The sequence below is a fragment of the Eriocheir sinensis genome, chromosome 36, assembly GCF_024679095.1.
Source record: "Eriocheir sinensis breed Jianghai 21 chromosome 36, ASM2467909v1, whole genome shotgun sequence".
NCBI classification, from domain to species: Eukaryota; Metazoa; Arthropoda; class Malacostraca; order Decapoda; family Varunidae; genus Eriocheir; species Eriocheir sinensis.
In genome coordinates this window covers 15,128,063-15,149,952 of record NC_066544.1, presented here as the reverse complement: position 1 = coordinate 15,149,952, position 21,890 = coordinate 15,128,063, and the positions used below count along the sequence as shown (strand labels likewise).

Sequence of the window (21,890 nt, the reverse complement as noted above, 5' to 3'; positions counted from 1 at the left end):
AGAGAGAGAGAGAGAGAGAGAGAGTAAAAGCAACTTAATCCCGCATTGAAGGGGTATATATAGGGCATCAGTCGAGAGGGGGGAGGGGGGGGGGGTTGTCACGTACCCCGCCCCCCGCCCCCACCTCGGGCACCCAAGGACCCAAGTGGCACCTAAAAATGACGACCCGACACACACACACACACACACACACACACACACACACACAGGAGGGACAATGCCTGAGCACCTGTGTGTCGGGGTGAGGGACGAGAGGGAGAGACAGACACCTGTGTTGTGTGTGTGTGTGTGTGTGTGTGCGTGTGTGTGTGTGTTTCAGTCAGTGTTTTCCGTGTTGAGAATATATACGTGTGTAGTCTCGTGTGATATACTACTGAGGGTGCTGCTATTGGTACCTCGGCTCCTATTTCTCCTCCTCCTCCTACTACTACTACTACTATTACTACTACTACTACTACTACTACTACTACTACGACTATTGCTGGTGTTGCGGTTAAGTGGCTGAGTTACTTCATCCAGCAAAGTGACAGCAGCGGCGAAGAGTAATTAGCGTGGAAAGGTAATTAAGGATCTCCAGGTGTCCTAATGAGTGATATTTTTTTAGGTGCGTGGGCGGTGTGTTATTTATTTATTTATCTGTTTATTATTTATTATTTACTGCATTTTTTCTATCTTTATTTACCTTTCTTGCGTATGTGTGTCACTTCGCAAGTCTTCTAGAGCACTGAATTACTTATAAGTATCTTTGGTACTTGCTGTTTTCGTTTTCTTCTTTCTTATATGAACCATTTTCTCCAGAGTCAAAGATGAAGTTATGCCATCTACTGATAACCTAAGAGGAACAACTTTTTCGATGGAGAGGAAAGGGAAGAGAGAGGAGAAGAGGAATATGGGAGACGTGGTTGGCGTAGAATTGTGTGGCTTGTTGAGGGGATGCTGTGTTGGGTTGGGTCTCATTTTGGGGTTGCAGAGGTATGGGAAGAGGAGAAATGGGAAGAGGAAAGGAAGGAGAGAGGAGTAGATGAATATGGGAGAGTGGTTGGCATATACAGAACTGTCTGGCTTGTTGAAGGGATGCTGTGTTGGGGTAGGTCTCATTTTGGGGTTGCAGAGGTATGGGAAGAGGAGAAATGGGGAAGAGGAAAGGAAGGAGAGAGGAGAAGAGGAATATGGGAGACGTGGTTGGTGTAGAACTGTATGGCTTGTTGAGGGGATGCTGTGTTGGGGTGGGTCTCATTTTGGGGTTGCAGAGGTATGGGAAGAGGAAAAATGGGAAGAGGAAAGGAAGGAGAGAGGAGAAGAGGAATATGGGAGACGTGCTTGGCGTAGAATTGTATGGCTTGTTGAGGGGATGCTGTGTTGGGGTGGGTCTCGTTTTGGGGTTGCACAGGTGGAATAATCTCAGTCTCCCCTTCAGTGTTGTAGAGAGCCCCAGCATAAACACTTTCAAATACAGGTATGACAAACAGGAGATTGATTCATTGAGCAGAGGCGCCCCTATGAGTTATTTAGTTCCCTAGCCTCTTTGCCATCACTAAGGTATAAGCAATCACTAAGGTAAGCAATCCTCTTTCCTTCACACTTTCCCGTCTCTCCCTTTCTTCTTCCCTCTTTTATAGGTTTCCCTCCCCTCAAAAAAAAGAGAAAAAAAAGAGATCAACATATATCATCCTTCTCCCTCTTTTTCCTTTGCCCTTCTCTCTCTTTTCCTCCTCCTCCTTCTCTTATGGATCTACTCTTTTATAGGTTTTCCTCCCCTCAAAAAAAATAAAAAAAATAAAATAACGAGATCAACATATATCATCCCTCTCCCTCTTTTTCCCTTGCCCTTCTATCTCCTTTCCTCGTCCTCCCTTTCTTATGGATTCACCAAAAATGCGAGAGTAACATTATATCAACCATCTCCTCTAAAGCCCAACAACGTATTCCCAACCACGTCCCACAAACTCCTCTTATCCTCCCTTTCCTCTCCCTTCTTTCTCTTCTTTCCTCCTCTCTGCAACACCAAACATGAGACTCCTACAATACTATGCTAACCGCGTCTTACATAGCTATTCCTCTTACTCCTTCCTCTCCTCTTCCTCATTCCTCCTCTCCCCATACCTCTGTAACCCCAAAATGAGACCCATCCCAACACAGCATCCCAAGCCACACACTTCTACGCCAAGCACGTCTCCCATGTTCCTCTTCTCCTCTCTCCTCCCTTTCCTCTCCCTCGTTTTTCTGCTTTCCCACCTGTGCAGTACCAAACATGAGATTCACCCCCAACACAGCATCCCTTCAACAACCACAGACAATGCTAAACCAACCACCCTGTTCCCGTAACCCTGACCGGAGCGAGGGAGAAGCTGAGGTGACTTGCAAATGAACTAAGACTGCTGCTGCTGCTGATGATGATGGTAGTGCTCGCTCGCTATATACTTGTGGCTTCTGTCTACTCTACTCTTGCTCTGACGATTTGTCCTGCCGGCCTACTTATACTCTGAGGGCCAATTCCACGGCGTATTGGTAGAGCCTGGAGAGCACTAGAGGAGGGAAGATGGAATGAGGGGAAAGGGACAAATAATGAGATAGAGGGAGATGCAATTGTAAAGAGAGAATGGAGTGCACTCGTTGATAGAGGAAGATAGAGATGGGGGCAGGGGAACGGTGGAGTGTTGGAGTTCAGGCGGAAGATTGAGAGACGGATAAGAGCAGATAAGGAGATGACGAAGACCCTGAGAGCACTAGTTGAAGGTAGAATATCGAGAAGGAGACAGAGAGAACGGGGGAGAGATGGCGTTCAGGCGGAAGAATGAGAGAAGTATGAAAAAAGTAATTAGACGAAGATGAGGAGACTGTGAATGGAACCTGAAGAACACTAGTTGAAGGAAGAAGATCGAGGAGACACAGAAAACGGGGGATAGATGGAGTTCAGGCAGAAGAATGAGAGAGTTAAGAAAGAAGTAATTAGACGAATATGAGGAGACTGTGAAGAGAGCCTAAAGACCACTAGTTGAAGGAAGAGGATCAAGAGGAAGACACAGAGGGGAAGAAATAGAGTTCAGAAGGAAGGGCAAAGAATAAGAGAAACGGAAGGAGAACAGGAGATATAATAAAGAACCTTAAGTGGACTATTCAGTAAAAATTAGGAGAATCGAAAGGAAAAGAAAAAGTGCGGTAGAGAGAGAGTTCAGAGGGAGTGGCAAAGAATGAGAGGAGGGTATCAGAACACCTCTCCTCTCAAAATTGACCCCACTTTCGGCCACCTCCTTGGATTCTTTTTAGGAGCAGCGAGTAGCGGGCTTTTTATTTATTTATTATTGTTTCCTTTTTTGTGCCCTTGAGCTGTCTCCTTTGCTGTAAAAAAAAAAAAAAAAACAGAGGAGGATGTAAACGAAGATGATGAAATGTAGAAATGTAAATAAAGTAGATGATATGGAGAAGATGTAAGATGTAGAAGGTGAAATGTAGAGATGCAAAATGTTGAAGGCGAAGTGTAGATGTAATATGTAAAGTAGAAATACGTAAATGAACAAGACTATATTTAGGGAAAGCCTTGTAATGACGTCAACTTCGGATTAAAAAAAAGGAAAAAAAAAGTTAGTTAGTCCGTCATTTCTTCCCTCCCTGCAGATGGCTTTATAATTTTTTTTCTTTGAAGTTAATTAAAGTCAGAATTCATTAGCGCTGTAAGGTGTTAATAATATCGTGCAAGAGCATACTAATTAAATACATCACAGCTATTTTATATAAGAGGTCTCCCGGATGTCGAGCCATTGGTAACACACACACACACACACACACACACACACACACACACACACAAACACACACACACACACACAGAGGCAGACAGGTGTGTGTGTGTGGGGGGGGGGGGGGGGGGGGGGGGTGGGGAGAGAAGGAGGAAAGGGAGAGTGAGGAGGAAGAGGAGGAGGAGGAGGAGGGAGAGGAAGGGGGTATGACTAAGTTTGTTTGTTAGTTTGTTTGTTTGTTTGTTTATTTCCTATGCTGTTGCAGCGAACACGTGTGAAGTTCTCTCTCTCTCTCTCTCTCTCTCTCTCTCTCTCTCTCTCTCTCTCTCTCTCTCTCTCTCTCTCTCTCTCTCTCTCTCTCTCTCTCTTCTTCTTCTTCTTCTTCTTCTTCTTCTTCCACTTCTTTCATTTCTTCCACTTCTCAAAAAACTAATATCATCGCCTCTCCACTCTTCCTCCTCTTTCGTTTCCACTTCGACTTGCTACACGTGACACCTCCCCCCCCATACCTTACCCCCCCTCCCCCCTCCTCCACCACCCCAACACCCCCACACAACCCTCCACGCACACATGTATTCTTCTAACACTTGCATTTTTTCTCATTACCTGCCGCTTCTGTTGGTGGTGATGGTGATGGTAGTGGTGATGGTGGTGGTGGTGGTGGTGGTGATGCTGAACTCTCACTTACTCACAGCCAATCATTTTTCAGTTTTTTTATATTTATTTTCATTTTTTTTTTATTTGTTTTTACTAAGTCGCATGGGTACATAAGTGTGTGTGTGTATGTGTTTCAGTGTACGTATGTGTCATTGTGTGTGTGTGTGTGTGTGTGTGTGTGTGTGTGTGTGTGTGTGTGTGTGTGTGTGTAAAACTATCTCGTGTCTGTCTCTTTCCTCAGGTGCGAATTCTTCCGAGGTGAGTGAAAAGGGATGACAGGAGAGGAGAGAGGAGAAGAGAAGAAGAGAAAACGAAGCACAAGAGGAAGAAGAAGGAAAAAACACACATCAAACATCGACACCAATTAACACACACACGCACGCACACACACACTCCCGTTCGTAAATGCATCAAGCACTTCTCTCTAACTGAAGAAAAAAGGACACGTTGAGAGAGGAAAGGAAATAGAAAATAGGAAAAAACAGTGACAGAGAAAACGATACAAAAAAGAAATAAGGAAAATAAAAACAGTGAAAGAGAGAGAGAAAAGACAAATAAAAGGGGAAAACAAAAACGAAACGATAAAACTAACATCACCTTTTCCTTTTCCTCTTCTTTTTCTTCCTTTTCCTATACTTCAAGAGCGACAAAGATGAGGAAACAAAACATCTCCTTCCTCCCCCTCCACCTCTCCTTCGTCCTTGTCCTCCTCTTCGTCAGTTCCATACAGGCATCGAAGTCCAACACCTTGCAGAACTCCAAAAGAAAGGACGCGATTGGAGTACCACCACCAGCACCACCACCACTAGAAGGGCGTTACCGTACTGCCCAGGACAACCATATACCGACAGGGCAGGGGAAGGATGAAGCGGTGGGCATGGAGAAGGCAAAAGGGCAAGGCGTCAAAGTACCATATGGGCAGGAAGGAGAGAGTCTGACGAAAGGGCAAGGAATAGGACAGGAACATAAAATCGGACAAGCAGAAGAAGGGAAACTAAAGCAGGAGGGAAAACAAGAACAAGGAGAGGGAACGATAACAAGGAAAGGAGAAGCAGGAAACGGAGAACAAGGACAAGGCCACGAAGGAAAGCAGGCGAGAACAGAGAAAGGAAAAGAAGGGGCAGGAACCGAACCAGAGATGATAGAGGAACAAGCCCACGAGACGAGACGGAAACCAGTACCGCAACCTAACCAAAGCCAACGCGATATACCGAGAAACGAGGCAGAACAAGAATCCAACCCCCCACAAGAAGGATCAAGAACCGAGGGAGTGGGACAAGCAGAAGGGGAGAAGAACATCGGGGGAGTGGTGACGGACGGCGAAGCGACAAATCAAAACAAAGAAGTCGCACCAACCTCCCAAGGACAGAAGGACGCCAACAACGGGACACTGGCAGGGCAGGAGACGAGGCCGAACGATAGATTCTTGACGCCATCCCTGAAGAGGCACTACGAGGCGTGGATGAGGAGGATCATGCAGAGTGATTACGTGAAAAATAAGACCAGACAGGGACACGGACGAGGACGGAAATTCGAAAGTGAAAGAAAGGCGAGGAAAAAAGACGCGAGTAAAGATGAGGATGAGAGAAGAGGAAGGAAAAATGAGATAGCAGAGGATGAGGATGAAATGGAGGAAGACGAAGACGAGGAAGAGGATAACGAGGAAGAGGAGGAGAGTCAAGAGGAAGAGGAAAGAAAGGAGAGGAAACAAGACGTGAATAAAGATGAGGATAAGAGAAGAGGAAGGAAAAATGAGATAGAAGAGGATGAGGATGAAATGGAGGAGGATGGCGAGGAAGAGGAGGAGAGTCAAGAGGAAGAGGAAAGAAAGAAGAGGAAAAGAGACGTGAATCAAGATGAGGATAAGAGAAAAACAAGGAAAAAAGAGTTACGAGAGGATGAGGATGAAATAGAAGAAGAGGAGGAGGAAAACAAGAGTAAAAAAGAAGAGGAGGCGAATCAAGCGGAAGAGGAAAGACCCATTAAGCTGCAGAAGAGGTCAAGGGCCATCAATAAGGTAGTCATCCCTGGAAAGAAAACGGACATTCCTCAACCAAAGAAAGTGGACGAGTCATGTGGTGGGTTCTATATGTGTGTGTGTGTGTGTGTGTGTGTGTGTGTGTGTGTGTTTCCTCGTGTTTGTCTCTTCTCACTTTCCTTATAACATGAAAAGGATTTATTTTTTTCATTTTTAACGCAACTCGGTAATGGAGAACAAGGGCAGGAGGAGGAGGAGGAGGAGCAAGCAGAGAGGAGGGGAGACTTGCTCAAGTTAACAGTATTCAAAATCAAAACATTTCTCTTTTCAAACTCGACATTTTTTACTTTTTTTCAGTTTCTCGATTAAAAATATAAAAAAAGAAACGTTATCAACCTCACATTATTATTATTATTATTATTATTATTATTATTATTATTATTATTATTATTATTATTACTATTATTATTTTCTCAGTAAAAAATAAAAAGTGAAGAGGGAGTTTGGGGACACGTATATATATTTTAAGATTAATATAAATTACAAAAAACAAATAATAAAAAACAGGAGTAGGATAATGTTTTTCTCTCTCTCTCTCGTGTGTGTCTGATTGTTGTTTTAAGATGAAAAGATAAACAACAACAACAACAACAACAACAATAATAGTAATACTCAGAGGTGCTTTTTTAGACCTTTAATAACGCTGCTAATTAAACTTGATCTCTCGCTCTACATAGTTGTCTGTTTGTTTGTTTTGTTTTATTTTCGTTTTTTTTTTTTACCTGCATGGACAAGCCTGCCAATTAAAACACCTGTCTGTCTGTCTGTCTGTTGTTCTGTTTCTCTGTTAAGTGATATGTCTTCAAGCTCATTTATTTTCTGTCTGTTTAATCTGAATGTCTGGTCGATTTTGTCTGTTTATATTTGTCAGTCTGTTTGTTTCTGTCTATCTCTGTCTGTCTGTCTGTTTGTCTGTTTCTCTGCTAAATGATACGTCTTCAAACTAAGTCTTATTTTGTTTGTTAATCTAAATGTCTGGTCAGCTTCGTCTATGTATATTTGTCAGTCTGTCTGTCTATCTGTCTATCTCTGTCTGTTTATATGTCTGTCTGTCAGTCTCTTTATCTTTCTGTCTCTCTATCTTTATCTGTCTGTCCGTCTGTCTGTCTATTTCTGTCTATCTGTCTCTTTATCTTTATCTACCTGTCCGTCCGTCTGTCTGTTTCTGTCTACCTGTCTGTCTGTGTGTGTTTGCCAGTGTTACCATATCTGTCTGTCCCTGAAAACACCTGTCCCCTCGTTAATCAGTTCACCTCACAAAACTCTCCACCTGCCCCAAAATATAGCTCGTTACCTGTCTCTTTACCTGGCCATAAACTCACCTGTATGTGGCCAACTCTTCTACCTGTACAAAACTTTCCCTTTCTATCTTCATACTATTTACCTTCCTGTCTTTAACTTTATATTTATGAGCTCATTTTTTACCTGTTCACTTTCTCTCTATATATCTCTCTCTCTCTCCATCTATCTGTCTACCTATCTATCTATCTATTTCTATTTCCCATTTACCTGTCTATAAATCTACCTTTCTCTCTCTCTCTATCTGTCTTTTCATTCTCTTATATACGTTAATAATTTCTCTTCTCTCCCTGTTCATCTTATCTACTTCCATGTCTCTTCCTATCTCCTCTTTATCTACTTGTGTTCCTCTCCTTATCTCCCTTTTATCTACTTCTATTTCTCTCCCTATCTCCCCCTTATCTACTTCTGTTTTCTCCCTATCTCCCTTTTATCTACTTCTATTTATCTCCCTATCTCCCTTTTATCTACTTCTGTTCCTCTCCCTATCTCCCTTTTATCTACTTCTATTTCTCTCCCTATCTTCCTTTATCTGATACTATTGCCATCCTTCTAATTTTCTTATCTCCTTCCTTTCTTCCATGTTATCAAGTCATTTAATCCATCTAACACCCTTCCTCTCTCTCTCTCTCTCTCTCTCTCTCTCTCTCTCTCTCTCTCTCTCTCTCTCTCCCCTACAGAATGCGGTCATTACAACGCACGGCAGGCAAGAATCGTCGAAGGGAGAGAGACGAACAAACACCACTACCCATGGATGGTGAGAGAGAGAGAGAGAGAGAGAGAGAGAGAGAGAGAGAGAGAGAGAGAGAGAGAGAGAGAGAGAGAGAGAGAGAGAGAGTGACAACAACGAGGCTTACGGTGAAGTTAATCTCCGTTTTCTTCGGTTTGATATATTTTTCCGTTTTCTTTTTGATCTTTTTTCCTCTCTTTTTTTTCTAATTTGTCCTGTTACCCCCCCCCCCCCCCTCTCTCTGTGTGTGTGTGTGTGTGTGTGTGTGTGTGTGTGTGTGTGTGTGTGTGTGGAGAGGTATAATTGGAGACGAAACAAGGAGGAGGAGGAGGAGGAGGAGGAGAAGGAAGAGGAGGACCAATCTTCCCTCTACAGTCTTAAGTGAATGTAAACACGACACACATTTGATTGTTTATTGAATGTAGATTGATTCATTACTGCCCTGTGTGTGTGTGTGTGTGTGTGTGTGTGTGTGTGTGTGTGTGTGTGTGTGTGTGTGTGTCAGGTGTGGGTGACATGTGCACATCTGACCAAGGAATAGGTATCCATGTACGTGTGTGGCAACCTAAACACACACACACACACACACACACACACACACACACACACATATAGATATCAAGACTCATGAACGTTATTTTTCCATGTTACGTGTCTGTGTCGTGTACGTGTGTGTGTGTACGTGTCTCCTACAGGTGTCAGTCCAGGTGGCAAAGGGTCGCATCCACTTTTGCGGCGCCAGCATCATCACGCGAGAGTTCGTGATGACGGCTGCCCACTGCTCGTACGGGTGAGTGGGGTGAGAGGGAATGAGTGGGGTGAGAGGGATGAGTGGGGTGAGAGGGATGAGTGGGGTGAGTGGGGTGAGTGGTATGAGTGGGGTGAGAGGGAGTGGGGTGAGAGGGATGAGTGGGGTCAGAGGAAATGAGTGGGGTGAGTGGGGTGAGAGGGATGAGTGGGGTGAGGAGGAATGGTCTGCTCTTAAGATAAATTGGAAAAGGGGAGCATATTTTTTTCAAGAGGAGAGCAAATAAAAGAATATGAATGGTGGAAGTTAAGATTGGATATACTACTACTACTACTACTACTACTACTACTAATACTACTACTATTACTACTACTACTACTACTAATAATAATAATAATAATAACCATTGTAATTTCTTATATGTTCTTTGTTATGTTTCACCTGCCACGTAAAAATATACAGTACCTTCTAATTAACACACACACCTGTCCACACACACACACAAAACCCTCCCAACCCCCACACACAACCCTACCCCCCCCACCATACAACCTCACAACCCAACCATCACCACCACCACTACCACCACCTCACCTCCCACTCTACCCCCCCAGGTTTTTCCCCTTCGAGTTGGTGGTAAGGGTCGGCGATCACAATCTTGCCGTGAAAGAGAGCTCGAGGGAGAAAACAGTCATGGTGGCGAACATCATCGAACACCCAAGGTAAGTAAGATAGGGATAGAGAGAGGGAAGGGTTGAGGAAGGCGAGGATAGTGGTGGGTGGAGGATGGTAAGGAATGGGTGAGGGAGAAGAAGGAAGGAGGAGGAATGGATAATGAAGGGAAGGTGTGTAAAAGGGGGTAAGGAAAGAGGAGGAGGAGAAGAAAGGTGTGAAGGGCGAGAGAGGAAGAGGGAGGGAGGAAGTGGATGTCTGTGCAGAGAGGGTGAGGAAGGGGATAAAAGAAAGGGAAAGGAAATATCAGAAAGAAGAGGAAGAGATAGATCGATAGATAGAAGGAAGGGGAAGAAAGGAGAGAGAGAGAGAGAGAGAGAGAGTGGGGAAGGAGGTAGAGAGAAATGAGTAACGAAGGAAGAGAGTTGGAGATGACTTACCAGAGAGAGAGAGAGAGAGAGAGAGAGAGAGAGAGAGGTGCTAGGCAAACATTTGTTCTCTCGTAACCAACCTGTATGATACGCAAATAAGGTTTCTGGGTCTTGAAATTTTGATCGAGTGAACGGATCCTATAGCTTCTCTCTCTCTCTCTCTCTCTCTTGGGGGAACTCTAATACCTCTGATTTATCTTCTTTTATTGTTTTTATTCCTCTTTTTTTCTTTTTTTCTTTTTCAACTGTCTTAAGTCTTTTGGTAAGCGCTTAAGCCATTCTTCTTCTTCTTCTTCTTCTTCTTCTTTGTCTTCTTTTCTTTTGTTCTTCTTCCATTCTGCTTTCCTTCTTGTTCTTGTTCTTGTCCTTGTTCTCGTTCTTCTTCTTCTTCTTCTTCTTCTTTGTCTTCGTTTCTTTTATTCTTCTTCCATTCTGCTCCCTCTTTGCTTTCCTTCTTGTTCTTGTTCTTGTTCTTGTTCTTGTTCTACTTCTTCTTCTTCTTCTTCTTCTTCTTCTTCTGTCTAATCCTCTTAATCTTCCAAACTGTTCTCTTAATCTAATTCTTTCTTTCTCTTTTACCTTTTCTTTATCAATCTCCTTCATTACCTTTTCTCTCCTTCTTTTCCTTGTTCCTCCTCCTCCTCTTTCTTCCTCTTCTCCTTTTCTTCTCTCTCTCTCTTTCCCTTCCCTTCGTCTTCATTCACTCCATTCTTAATCTCTTATAAAATACATCAGCTGTATTTTTTTATATATATTTTCTATCTTTCTTTATTTTGTATCCTTATTATCCTTCTGATCCTCTTTGAAACATCCTTCCCTAATACATTCTTTATCTATTTATTTATTTTATTTTATTTTTTTGGTTTTAATCCCTCGTTCTATTTAATTCTTCTTATCGTACGATCTTCTATTTATTTCTCTTTTTTTATATATAACAGTTTTTATTTTCATTCACTGCTACCATTATTATTATTATTATTATTATTATTATTATTATTATTATTATTATTATTAGTCATTATTAAGCTTCTTCCTCTTCTATTACTACTACTGTTATTATCATCAGAACCTCTACTATCTCCTCCTTCCTTCTCCATTTCTTCTTCTTTTTCGTTTTCGTATTTTTTTCCTTTCTTCTTTTTCTTTTTCTTCTTCTTCTTCTCTTTTTAGGTCTTTCGTTCACTACTTCCTCCTCCTGTTATTTTCTTCTTCTTTTCATCTTCTTCTTCTTCCAGCTCCTCTTCCTCTCATGTCTTCCACCGCCTTCTCTTCTTCTTTCTCTTCTTTTTCTTCTTTTTCTTTTCGTCTTTCTCCTCCTCCTCCTCCTATTCTTCTTCCTCTTCCACTGGCTCCTTTTCCTTCTCCTTCTCCTCCTTTCTCTTCTATCACCTCTATTACCATCACAATCTCCTCCTCCTCCTCTTCTTCTTTCTCTTCTTCATTTTCTTCTCGTCTTCTTCCTCCTCCTCCTCCTCCTTCACCCATATTTGCCTTCCCCTCCTCCTTTTCTACCTCCTCAAGCCAGCACCTCATTACCTCTTCCTCCTCCTCCTCCTCCTCCTCCTCCTTCTTCACTAGCAAATAATCTTGATATATTATACATCATGCGCGTCTTCTTCCTCCTACGCGTATAATCATCTGCCTCTCTTCTCCTCTCTTCTCTTCTCTTCCTCCTCTTCCCTTCCTCTTCTCTCCTTCCCTCTTCTTCAGGCAACACGTTTATACATTAATATTATTCTCTGCTTTTTTTTATTTCTGTTCGTTCTTTTTTCTTCTTTTTCTACATCGCTTATTTTAGATTTAGTGTTTTTTCTTCTTTTATTTATTTTTATTGTGTGTGTTTGTTTGTTTGTTTCCAGAGTACATTAACATTTATATATATTTTTATTTTTTTATTTTTAGACGTCCAGTGCCTCGCTTTGTTTCTTCTTTTTATTATTATTACTATTTTGTATTTTTTTCTACTTTATTTTTTATCTTCCACTTCCATCCTTCTCTTCCTCGCTCTTCCTTCCTTCTTCTTCCTTTCTTCCTTCTCCTTTTCCTCTTCCTTCTCTTTTACAATGTCCCCCTCCCTTCAACTACATCCTTCCTTTTTCTTCCTTTCTTCCTTCTCCTCTTCCTCTTCCTTCTCTTTTACAATGTCCCCCTTCAACTACATCCTTACTTCTTCTTCCTTTCTTCCTTCTCCTCTTCCTCTTCCTTCTCTTTTACAATGTCCCCCTTCAACTACATCCTTACTTCTTCTTTCTTTCTTCCTTCTCCTCGTCCTCTTCCTTCTTTTTTACATTCTCCCCTCCCCCTTCATAAACATCTTTCACAACTTAGTCCTCCTCCTTCTCCTCTCCTCCTAGATATCTCCGTCCTCCAACTAGTTCCTCCTTAACCACATAACCACCCTCAACTAACTCTCTAACAAAACCTCCTTCATCTCCTTCTTCTCCGCCTTCAAGATACGACATCGACACCACCGACAACGACATCTCACTCCTGCGGCTGGCGGAGGAGCTGGCCTTCACGTGGCGGGTCAGCCCCATTTGCCTCACGCCGCCCAACTTCACGTTTTACAAGGAGACAGTGAAGGTCATGGGCTGGGGACGCCGCTTCGTGGATGACACAGCTAGAGCCACGATTCTGAGACACGTTGATTTGAAAGGTAGGTGAGGGAGGTGATGGTGGGAGGTGGGATAAGGGGGGTTGTGTTGGTGTTGGGTGAGGTGGTACTGGTGGTGTTGGTGGTGTTGTTGAGGTGACTTGAAATACTAGTTAAGAAGTAAGAACAGGGAAAAAAAGGAAGGGAGAGGAAGAAAAGTCGAGGAGGTGGTGTTGGTGGTGTTGTTAGTGGTGGTGGTGTTGAGGAGATATGAGAGATTAGAGAAGAAGTAAGAAAAGGAAAAAGAGGAAAGAAAGAAAAGGAAAAGTGGGGAAAATTATATAGAGGAAAACAAACGGAGGGAAAATGAAGGTAGACTAGGAAAGGTAAGGGAAAATATGATATGGAAAGGAAGAGAAAGGGAAATAAATAGAATGGAAGGGAAGGGAAGGAAAGGAAGGAAAGGAGAAGGAAAACTGAAGGGTAGAGAAAGGAAAGGAAAGGAAGGGAGGAAGGAAGGATTAGAAAACCAGACAAAGGGGAAAGAGAAGATGGGGAGGAAAAAAAAAGAAGGGAAGAGAAAGAGAGGGAAGGGAGGAAAAGGAAAAAGAAGAGTAGGGAAGGGAAAGGGAGGTTCTCGAAAATAGGAGGGAAGAGAAGGAAAAGGGAGGGAAGGGGAAAGGAAGGGGGAGCTTGTGAATTGGGTAACTGGAGAGAGGGAAGGTAGGGGGGGATGGGAATGGTTTATGTGTGTGTGTGTGTGTGTGTGTGTCAGAGGTGAATGACTAGACCCGGCGTACCTAGTTAAAGTGTGTCATCTCATCCCTCGCCATTCATTTCACGTAAGTCACACTCAGCCAGGTCACGTCAACACACTGACTCACACACTCACGCACTCACTCGCTCCCTTTTCCCTCTCCTCCCCTATTCACTCTTTCACTCCTCGCTTATTCATTCCATTCATCTCCCTTTCCTTCCTCTTTTCTTTCTCTTGTTTTTATATTATTCCTTTTCCATCTCGTTTCTTATATATTTCTTTTTCCCTTTCCTTTCGATCTTCTCCTTTCTTTTTTTCTTTCCTTGCTTTACTTATTTCCTTCCCTTTCCTTTTCCATATCCTTCTAACATCCATCTTTACGCTTCCATTTCCATCCTCCTTCCTCTACCCCTTTCCTTTTCTTTGTTTCCTTACTTCCTTTTCTTTCCCTTCCCTTCCCATCTTCCTTTCGTTTCTCCTTCTCCTCACATAATTAAATTTTGTACCCCTTCTTTCTTCTCACGGCATCATTTCACTTCCCATCTCTTCCCTTCCCCTCCCCGCCCATCCCCTTCATTCCCTCCCTCACTCCCTGCCTCCCCTTCCCTTCCCTTAACAGCTTGCATAGGGTAATCTGTTCTCTTTCCTTCCACTCAGTTCCTATTTGCATATCATTATCACAAACCAACTGGAAACTGAAATAAATAATGGAAATGCTGGTTCATACGCTCTCTCTCTCTCTCTCTCTCTCTCTCTCTCTCTCTCTCTCTCTCTCTCTCTCTCTCTCTCTCTCTCTCTCTCTCTCTCTTCCATCATTTCCTCCTCTTACCCCCTTTTTTTCCCTCTCCTTCCTTCCTTTCTTCCCTCCTTCCTTCCTTCCTTCTTTCCATCACTACGCCTTTTTTTTCTCCTCCTTCTTCTCTTTCCTTAATTTTCTCTCCTCTTTTCTTAATTCCTTTCTTCTCTTCCTTCCCTCTTTTCCTTTCTTGTCTTCCTTCCCTTCTCTTTCCCTTCCTTCTCCTGCTCCTTCTCCTGTTTTCCCTTTCCTTTCCTCTCCTCCTTTTCCTCCTTCATCTCTCTTTTTTTTCCTTCTCCTCCTCCTTCATCTTCCATCTTTCCTCCTCCTCCTCCTCCTCCTCCTCCTCCTCTTCCTCCTTCTCCATCTTTCATGTTCCTTTATTGTCTATCTTTTCCTCTTCTTTTTTTCCTCCTCTCTGTGTGTCAACATGAAGATCCTTAGAGAATATTGGAAACACAGACTCTCTCTCTCTCTCTCTCTCTCTCTCTCTCTCTCTCTCTCTCTCTCTCTCTCTCTCTCTCTCTCTCTCTCTCCACAGTATTACCTAACCTCCTCCTCCTCCCTCCTTCCCTCCCTCTCTCCAACCCTCCCTTGCAGTGTTACCATCACCCATTCCATCGAACGACTACCCTCTCTCTTCCTCTCCCTCAGTGTTGCCAACGTTCTAACTACCCACGATCTCCTTCTCTCTCCCTCTCCCAGTGCTGCCAATGTACAAATGTCGCTACAACTTTCTGCTGGAGTCTGAAGAGGTGACGAGCAAGATGTTCTGCGCGGAGGGCGGCAAGAAGGACACATGCCAGGTAATCCGAGGTGACAGGAACAGGTAGAGGGTGACGGGGACAGGATGGGACGATGGGACAGGAAGAGATAAGGGGAGGTGAAATGAAGGGACAGGAAGAAAAGATGAGACAAATTGACAGAGGACAGTGGGAAAGGCAAGGATGGAAAGAAAGGGAAGAACAGGGGAGAGGAGGAAAGGATGGAACGATGGGACAGGAAGAGACAGGGGTGGGTGGGTGAAATGAAGGGACAGGAGGGAGAAATGAGACAAAGGGACAGAGGACAGTGGGAAAGGCAAGGATGGAAAGAAAGGGGGAAGAACAGGGGAAAAGGAGGATCTGGGAAGGGGAAGATTAAGAGTAGATGAGGATGACAGAGTGTTGTTAGAGGGAAAAGTGGGATGAAAGGAGACTAGAGAAGAGAGAAAGGGGATTCAAGAGGAAAATAAGAGGCGTAGAGAATAATGATTTAAGAGGAAAACGTGGGATGAAATGTGACTAGAAAAGAGACAAAGGGGATTCAAGAGGAAACAAAGAGGCGTAGAGAATAAGGATGTGTTGTCAGGAGAAGGAAAAAGGGAAGAACTAAGAGAGAGAAGAAGATTAAAGAGGAAGGTAAGAGGCGTAGAGAATAAGGAAGAGTTATCAAGAGGGAAAAGGGAAGAAATAGGAGAGAGAAAAATATTAAAGAGGAAAGTTAAAGGTGCAGAGAATTGGGAAGAGTTATCAAGAGGGAAAAGGGAAGAAACAGGAAAAAGAGAACTATTAAAGAGGAAAGTAAGAGGAGCAGAGGATAGGGAAGAGCTTTGTTGGAAGAGAAAAAAAAAAGATGAAAGAGACATAGAGAAAAAGAAAGAGGATCAACAAGGAAATTAAGTAAAGTAAAGCATAAGAATTAGTTTTGTTAGAAGAAAAAGAGTTAAGAGTTAATCATGACCAGAGAAGAAAAGGGGATTGAGGTGGATATTAAGGGGAGCAGAAGATAGGGATGACACACACACGCACACACACACACAAAAATAAATAAATAAATAAATAAATAAAATAAATAAAAATGGCTTAATATATATAACAGACATTCACATACACGGAGAAGGAAGCAACAATTGACGGACCCTCGCATGAAAGAAATACACACACACACACAAAAAAAAAAATAAATAAATAAATAAATAAATAAAAATAAATAGATAAATAGATAAATGAAAAATCAACACAAATGAAAATAACTGAGATTCCGAAAACATTTATTTGGTGTTCGATTCTGTTTTTTTTTTCGCTCTCGAAGTTGGAAAAAGAAAAAAAGGAGAAAAAAAAGGAAGGAGGACAAGAAAAATAATCTGGGGTACAAAATAGGTCATAAATATACATAAAAAAACGTACACACACACACACACACACACACACACACACACACACACACACACATGCATACATAATACAAAACCATAAAAAAAAGACTCGAGAAGGGAGAGGACGGGAAGGGCAAGGGAAGGGAAGGGAGAGAAGGGGGAGGGAGAGGGGAGATGGGGAGGGAGGGAGAGGAGACATGGAAAAGTGGGTCGAACAGATATTGGGGAGAAAAAAAAGGTGAGAGGGGAGGGAGAGGTAATGGAGGGAGGGAGGGGAGGGTGTGTGAGGGGAGACTAACACATAAAAGTGGGTGGAAGAGAGGAAAAAAAATAAGGTAGGGAGTGAGGAGGAGGAGGAGGAGGAGGAGGAGGTCGGGTGGGGAGCAGAAGGGAAGGAGGGGAGAGGAGGGGAGAGGAGGGGGAGGAAGGAGGAGCGGAGGGAAAACATGCATACAAAAGTGGGTGAAAAAGCGAAAAAGTTGAAGGAAAGGGAGCAGTTGGGAGGAGAAGGGAAAGAGGAAAGAAGGGGGGAGAAGGGAGAGGAGAGAGGTAGGAAAAGGGGAACAGAAGGGGAAGAAGGAAGAGAGAGGGGAATGAAAGGGAATGGGAGGAGGAAAAGGGAGAGGGAGGGAAGGAAGGGGACAGGAAAGAGGGAAGAGAGAGAGAGAGGGGAATGAAAAGGGGGAGGAGGAGAAGAGAGGGAGATGAAAGGAGAGAGAGAGAGAGAGAGAGGAGAGAGAGAGAGAGAGAGAGAGGGAGATAAAGAGAGAGAGAGAGAGAGAGAGAGAGAGAGAGAGAGAGAGAGAGAGAGAGAGAGAGAGAAGAGGGGGGGGTCCAATTGCCAAATCAACCGCAAAATTGGGTAGTTGATGTTTTTTTCCTGTTGTATTCTGACCTATCCCTAATTACCCCCCCTCCCTCCCTCCCTTGACACCTGCACTTGGCCCCCCCCCCCCCCCTTTTGATACCTGTGCCTAACCACCTCCCCTGACACCTGACCTTAATTGAAACACCTCACACCTGTACAGAGAAAGGGTTGGCATGAGCTCTTTCTCTTTACCTGGTATTTTATCGTCTCTTCATCCTTTTCCTCTTTTCCTCTTCCCTTCTCTTTTTTCCCTTCCCTCCCCTCTCTTCTCTTCTTCTCTTTCTTCCTTTCCCCTCTTTTTCTACTCTCTCGTTTTGTGGTAATACTCTCTCTTTCTTTATCTTCTCTTGTCATCTTTATCCTCTCTCTCTCTCTCTCTCTCTCTCTCTCTCTCTCTCTCTCTCTCTCTCTCTCTCTCTCTCTCTCTCTCTCTCTCTCTCTCTCTCTCTCTCTCTCCTCTCCATCTCTCCATTCTCCCCATTTTACTGACCTATCTCTCCTCCTCTCTCCTCTTCTACCTCCTCCTCCTCCTTTTCTCTCTTTCTTTCTCTTTCTGTCTCCCTTTTTCTCTCCCTTTTTCTGTCTCCCTTTCTGTCCTTTTTGTCTTCACTTTTCTCTTTTTTTTTTTACTTTTTTCTCCCTTTACCTTTCTTCTCATCCTCTTATCCTTTCCTCCTCTTCCTCCTCCTCCTCCTCCTCCTTCTTCTTCTCTCGTCCCATTTACCTTCAATCTCAATTTCCAATCCTTTCTATCCTTTCCTTATCTCCTCTTCTCCCTCTCCCTCTTTTTTTTTCCTCCTCTCCCTCCACCTCCTCTATTTTTCTCTCTCTCTCTTTGACGTCATTCACAGATAATTAATTAATTGATCTCTCTCTCTCTCTCTCTCTCTCTCTCTCTCTCTCTCTCTCTCTCTCTCTCTCTCTCTCTCTCTCTCTCTCTCTCTCTCTCTCTCTCTCTCTCTCTCTCTCTCTCTCTTATCATATTTCCTTCCTTTTTTTATTGTCATCATTTTTTCTTCTTCCTCCTCCTCCTCCTCCTCTTTCGCTTTTCTTCCATTATTTTTATTTCCTCCCTTTCTTCGTCCATTTTTCCTTCATCTTCTTTAGTATCTTCTTCCTTTAACCTCTTCCTTCCTCCGTTCTTCATCTCCTATTCTTCAAACGCATTTCCCTTATTGCTGTTTCTTCTTATTCTTTATTTTCGTGGTATAATTTCTCCTTTCCTTCCTTCTTTTTCTTTTCGTCTTTTCTTCCTCTCTTTTTCCTTCTCTTCTTTCCTTCCTTTCTTCTTCTTCTCTCTCTCCTTTCTTATTTTTGCGTTTCCTTCTTTCCTTCCCTCCTGTCCTTCCTCTTTCGTTCATATTTTTCATTTCGTAACTTTTTTTCTTTCTTCCTCTCTTCCTCCCTTCTTTTCCTTACTCCCTCCTTCTTTTCTATCTCTTTTTCTTTCATCTTTTCTTCCTTTTCTTCCTCTTTCTACTTAACTTTCTGATCCTTCCTATTTCACTTTTCCTTTCCTTCTATCTTTTTTCTTTCACTGATTTCTTCCCTATTTTCTTTCTTTTCTGTCTCTTTCCTATTCTCCTTTCCTTCTTTCCTTCTTTCTCTATTCCTTCGTTATTTTTTTCCTTCCTTCCATTTTCTTTCTATTTCCTCTGCAGCTTTACTTCAATAGACTGGTTCAAGAGCAAACACACACACACACACACACACACACACACACACACACACACACACACACACACACACATATACACACACACACAGACACACAGAAGAGAGAGAGAGAGAGAGAGAGGTGAATATTGTTATCGTTGATTGCTTTTTTGATTAACATAATGCTCTCTCTCTCTCTCTCTCTCTCTCTCTCTCTCTCTCTCTCTCTCTCTCTCTCTCTCAGGTGTGGAAGGTGTTAATTAAAGATCAGGTGTGAAATAATTAGCAAGGGATTAGAAACAAAAAGATAATTAAAGCAGTGAATAATGAACGAAGGGATGATGATGGAATGGAAGGAAATGATAGATAGATAGATAGATAGATAGATAGATAGATCGAGAGAAAGAGAGAATAACAAACACAGACAGACAGACGGACAGATAGACACGGAGTTGAGAGACCGAACATGAGGATACACACACACACACACACACACACACACACACACACACACACACACACACACACACACACACACACACACACACAGACACACATTTTCTTTAACATTTTCTTATTTTTCATTATTTCTTAAGATTTTGTTATTTCTTCTGATCTCAAAATTTTCCTTTCCTCATCTTCTAATTCCTTTCTCTCCCTTTCCCTTTCTTCATCCATTCTTTTCCACTTCTTCATCCTTCTTTTTAACTTCTATCATTCTTTCATTCCTCCTCTTTCAAACCATCTTCATTCCCTATCCCTTATCACTCCCTCTCTCCCTCCCTTCTGTCCCCACCGCCACCACCATCACCACTAACACCTCCTCCTCCTTCTCCTCCTCTTCCTCCTCCTCAGGGTGACTCCGGTGGGCCTCTCGTGTACCTGGAGCATACCCAGAACAGGTACTTCCTCGTGGGCGTCACCAGCTGGGGCGTGGGGTGTGGTCTACCTAAGTACCCTGGTAAGTATCTCGTTTGCTATACCCGTTCAAGCTAACCTGGCGAATAGGCCCCTCCCCTTACTGCTGTGTTGGTAAATAAGTCCCGCTTCTTAATGTTGATCTGGTAAATAAGTCCCGCTTCTTAATGTTGATCTGGTAAATGAGTCCCTCTCGTTCAAGCATACCTGGCGAATATGTCCCCCCCCCCCATTGCTGATCAGGTAAATAAGTCCCGCTTCTTAATGTTGATCTGGTAAATAAGTCCCGCTTCTTAATGTTGATCTGGTAAATAAGTCCCTCTCGTTCAAGCATACCTGGCGAATATGTGCCCCCACCCCCATTGCTGATCTGGTAAATAAGTCCCGCTTCTTAATGTTGATCTGGTAAATAAGTCCCTCTCGTTGAAGCTAACCCGGCGAGTATGTCCCTCCTCTTAACCCAACCCAATCCAACCTAACTAGTCTAACTTAACCTTACCAACTTAACCAAATCAAACCAAACTAAACGACCATACCAATCCCACCCAACCTTACGAAACTAACCCAACCACACCAAGCTAACCATACCAACCAGCCTAACCAAACTTTACGAACCTAACCCAACCACACCAAGCTAACCATACCAACCCAACCCAACCCAACCCAACCCAGCCTTACCAACCTAATGAAACTAACCCAACCATATTAACCCAACCCAACCCAACCTTACCAACCTAATCAAACTAACCCAACCATATTAACCCAACCCAACCCAACCTTACCAACCTAATTAAACTAACCCAGCCATATCAACCCAACCCAACCCAACCTTACCAACCTAATCAAACTAACCCAACCATATCAACCCAACCCAACTCAACCTTACCAACCTAACCAAACCAAACTAACCCTACCCAACCCAACCAACCTTACCAAACTAACCTAACCCAACACAACCAAACCAAAACCACCACCACCACCATCACCTCTACTTCCTTCCCCTACCAACAGGAGTCTACACCAAGGTCTCGAAGTTCCTGGAGTGGGTATATGAGCAAACGAAGGACACTCCCTACTGCGCCAGCTACTCGCCGAAGCCCGACCGGAAGAAGGTGATGATGCTGAAGAAGAAGAAGAAGAACGGCAACGGGAAGAGGAGGAAGACGGGGCTACGATGGAAGAAGGGAAGGACCATGTGGAGGTATGAGGAGATCGGTAAAAAGGAGAATGAGGTAAAGCAGAGGAGAGACGGAAAGATGATGGAGGAGGAAGAAGGGAAGAAGAATGGAAAGAGGAAGGAGAGGAGAGGGAAGTTGATAAAGGAGGCAAGAGGAAAGAAAAGTAAGATGGAAGAGGAAACAAACAGGAACAGGATAAAGACGAGGAAAGGAAAGATAGCGAAAGAGGAGAAAGGGAAGGGAAAACGAAGGCTGACGAAGGAAAGGGGAAAGAATAACACGCAAGATGGAATGAAAAGAAGAAGAAAGAAGAAGATGATGAAGGAGAGAGCAAGGAAAGAACGTGGGAAGAAGAAGAGGAGGGAGGGAGAGGGAGGAGAATAGAGGAAAAGATTGACGGGGGAAGGAAGAAGGAAGGTGAAGGAGGACGGAGAAGGGAGGAAAACCGGACGAATGGAGAGAAAAGGAGAAGAAAGGAGAGAAAGTGAGAGGAAGGAGGAGAGAAGAAACAGACTCAGTGGCAGACGAGGAAGCAAAACAGAAGAAGAAGAAGACAAAGACGACGATGAAGAGGAGGAGGAGGAGCAGGAGGATAAAGAGGAGGAGGAGGAGGAGGAGGAGGAGGAATGAGTCAATACCAGAAGCAAAAATAAGATATAATGGACAGAAGATAAG

The 21,890-nt window shown here is 43.3% G+C and overlaps 1 protein-coding gene across 1 annotated transcript; it reads left to right on the top strand.

The window, feature by feature from the left end:
• Positions 1-340: 340 nt before the first annotated feature.
• Positions 341-21,890, top strand: LOC127007894 (uncharacterized). The gene is made up of 9 exons (XM_050879348.1): positions 341-559; positions 4,636-6,472; positions 8,412-8,488; positions 9,157-9,251; positions 9,824-9,931; positions 12,766-12,968; positions 15,164-15,264; positions 19,975-20,080; positions 21,049-21,890. Exons 2-9 carry the CDS (start codon positions 5,047-5,049, stop codon positions 21,597-21,599), a joined length of 2,667 nt encoding a protein of 888 aa, XP_050735305.1. The 5' UTR covers positions 341-559; positions 4,636-5,046; the 3' UTR covers positions 21,600-21,890.

Bases quoted from the DNA above. Each gene is read 5' to 3' on its own strand.
- LOC127007894 (XM_050879348.1), top strand. From the start codon at position 5,047: ATGAGGAAACAAAACATCTCCTTCCTCCCCCTCCACCTCTCCTTCGTC. The intron at 9,932-12,765 runs GTAAGTAAGATA...TCCGCCTTCAAG, and splicing joins AACATCATCGAACACCCAAG to ATACGACATCGACACCACCG. The intron at 20,081-21,048 runs GTAAGTATCTCG...CCCTACCAACAG, and splicing joins TGGTCTACCTAAGTACCCTG to GAGTCTACACCAAGGTCTCG.